The following is a 3,389-nucleotide window of genomic DNA, read 5'->3' as shown; positions in this document are numbered from 1 at the left end:
TATATATATATATATATGTACATACACACACATATATATATATATATACACACACACACACACAGAACAGAGAGGGGTGGGGAAACAAGCTCCCCAAAATAGTATGAAAGAAGCTACTATTCAGCCTTGGATCGTTATAGTTATCTCGAAAATGACTGCATATTGAGGTCAAGGTAATACAGATTAGCGAACGAGGGAAGCGACGTAGACAGACTGCCACGAAAAGCAGTGTGTACCGTGAGATTCCTTGTGCTAAATCTTGTATTCTGTGAGGTCATGAGTTACACCAGAATAGTCAAGTTTTATTAAATGATCTTCAAATAGGGTTTAAATTTATATTTGCCGAGTTATGTGTAATAACATTTAACTATACGTCAGTAAAATTTTAGCCTCTTCCACATGATGACACAATGTTATGAAGATATAACTAATGAAGATATAATATATTATGAAGTTTTATGCCTGAAATCAAGAATAATAAAATTTATAAAACGTGGAATTCATATAGAACCCGTTTGCATATTTATATTTATGTCAGAATGTAAGACTCTAAGATGGTAAATTTTCTGGAAATATTGGAAGATAAATACATTTAATCAACTCCATAATTTTAATATCTTCTGTAATAATAATAATAAAATACTACAGAGAAATATATTAGAGTAATCTGAAGACGTGAAAGAAAGTAAAGCATTAAAAGAAATCCAAAATTCAAAGATTTCGCAAGTTAAGTCGCAGATGGAATTATAGCGGAAATGGGCGTAGTGCGCATGCGTGTGACTGTTTCCTTCACCTTTGAAGCGAGTCGACCTCCGCTTCTGGTGACCTTCACGTAACGTTCCATGTCTGTGTTGTGTTCTCCAGCAGCCTGACCAGTGAGACGGATTTATCAAAATAATAAACACGATGAACCGTAGGAGAAGTAGTCTTTTCAAGTCTGTGAAAGATTTTGAGAACGATGACGACTCAGTTCGAGATGGTGGGTCTTCCGCTGCAGCTAAAAATTTATGGTTCTTCGAATGTGCTTGGGAAGTAGCAAATAAAGGTAAGCGATTCCTCTTTGGCAACATGTTGACGCTATCTCACTTTCCCCCTTTTGCTGTATCTTTTTTTGTAATGAACTTGTAACTATGACTATCTCTTGAGTGTAAATCCTGTGTCTAAAAGACGATATTTATCTCGTTATTTTAATCGAGTTTAATGTCTGATCCTGTTATGACCACTGCAAGACAAGGACATGACATTCAACACTTGGTTTGGTTCTACGTTATGTTCTCTCATCTGTCTCTTACATAAATATTCATTTAAATTATTGTTTGATATTATTAATTTATTTATTGTTTGATATTATTAATTTATTTATTTTCTTACTTTGCTTTAAGATCTAATTTTTGAAGAGAAATAATGTTCGTAGTGTGGGTGTGATTACATTTGTTTTCCCCACGTCGTCATTTGTGATTGGAATCATGTAATTTCTTGTAAACAAGAACAAATATCAGTTAAAGTTGTTTTAAGTTGTGTGTTTAATATATTATTTTGGTGATTTTGGCGAGTGTAATACTGAAAGTATCTACTCGTAATATTGTAAATATTGTAAGGCGTCTTTAATTGTTTACATTTTGTTGCGTTTATATAATATTCTGTTTTCGGAGGTGTGTGTTGAGATGGGGGAACACCTGTATGTATATATAAATATGTATATAAATCTATGAACATATCTATTAAAGCAGCAGATATATTTAGTGAAATATACGTTTCCATACACAGTTTGGAAAAATCCATCATGCCAATCCTTATGACAGTTGATGTTTAGTCTTAGATCCGTCCTGATCGAGCAGACCTATGGTTAAAAACACTGTGGCCTTAACCATTACGTCCTTTATTCAGACACAGTGATTCTAGGACTGCATTATGCAATGTATCATGATGGAAAATTACTATAGGATGTGATTCGAGAACGATTTGACTGCTATTTTCAGCTGGTTGAACGACTGCGTAGTTTCCTTCTTGACTTGTCTTTGTTAAATGTAAAAGGCCTATAGTCACGTTACATTTAAATCTTAACTGCAGCTCAAGTAAAATATGCTTTATTGAATGTACACATTATATTTTACGTGTCTACACCTCCCCATATTTTTAATACAGATATATGTTCTTCAAATAAATATTATACACCTTCATGTACTTCCAAGAATCAGCCTGTGAAATAGATACCAATTTCTTGTACATGATCATATTACTTACATTAGTACAAGTCACCTCCAGCTAATGCGTAACGAAGTAGCCCCTATACGATCACTCGCCCTGTAACACATCGAAGCCAACCGTCCTCATATCTGCCTGTCTTTCTTTGTTTTGTTTTATTACGCGGACTTGCCCCTAATCTGTGAAAGCTTCACAACAGCGTGACAGATGAGAGTAACTTAATAGATTATTACTAAATTTATCTCCGAATGGAAAATACCACAATCGCTAAGAGTAGATTTTGGGCCTATTGGCATTTTTTGTCAACACTTCATTATTGATTTCTGGCTTCGATATAAAACCTTAACTTTGGAATGGGGGAATGTATAATAAAATTATTTGATATCAATACTTGGCTGATGAAAGATGAAGTTGACCCCCAACAGGAATTGAACTCATAATGTAAATATCTCAAGTCAGATTGTCCGTCACTCTACCAGTCCTGCCAGCCCTCTGCCTGAACACTTCATCATCCAAGACTCGATGAAGAAACTCCCCTATGCAATCATTCAACCTGCTATAATAATAATCTAATCTCTCTCGAATTACATTTTATTGTTAGATACCATAATTCAAGTTTTAATGTTAACTTGACAAGATGAAATAAAATGTGGCTGAAATAATTTTGATCATAGTTTTGCTCAGTCAGAGCTGACCTACTGCTAAAGAAAATCTACAACCACATTATTAACTACCATTTTTTTACCCTTTTAATGTTGGTCTGTAAATTAAATTATCCTTTCTACTATAGTTACAAGGCCTGAAACTTGTGCTTAATTGTTACTTATTCCATCGACTCCGAAAGGATGAAAGATAAAGTTGACCTCAGCGGAAATCGAACTCAGAACGTAAAGACAGACGAAATGCCGCTAAGCATTTTGTCTGGCGTGCTAACGATTCTGCCAGCTCAACTGCATTAATAATACCTCTCGACTGGACGGGGTATCCCAGGACGATTGGATATCGGGGCCGTAATGTGCGTTGAGGTGTCGAATTTTACTGAGTCCTGCAATTCACATAAGTTCATGCGGATAGCCGTGTTCTTCATCGACGGACAAGCTCGGTGACTCCCCGTTTCTGTAAATAAAATAATAAAAATTAATTCTATAAGCAATTGCTAGTTTCAAGGAAAAGTTCAGAGGTCC

At 35.1% G+C, this 3,389-nt stretch overlaps 1 protein-coding gene across 1 annotated transcript in view; it reads left to right on the top strand.

Moving 5' to 3' along the window:
- Window positions 1-705: 705 nt before the first annotated feature.
- The window catches only part of LOC106882342 (glycogen [starch] synthase), a 40,335-nt gene continuing 37,651 nt past the window's right edge, over window positions 706-3,389 (top strand). Inside the window, exon 1 of the mRNA XM_014932985.2 lies at window positions 706-1,045. Coding sequence (XP_014788471.1) covers window positions 907-1,045 — 139 coding nt within the window. The 5' untranslated portion in view covers window positions 706-906. The remainder of the gene's footprint in view (window positions 1,046-3,389) is intronic.

The sequence above is a fragment of the Octopus bimaculoides genome, chromosome 11 (genome assembly GCF_001194135.2).
Source record: "Octopus bimaculoides isolate UCB-OBI-ISO-001 chromosome 11, ASM119413v2, whole genome shotgun sequence".
NCBI lineage: Eukaryota > Metazoa > Mollusca > Cephalopoda > Octopoda > Octopodidae > Octopus > Octopus bimaculoides.
The sequence above is the reverse complement of the archived record's forward strand: the minus strand, read 5'-3'. Positions and strand labels throughout refer to the sequence as shown.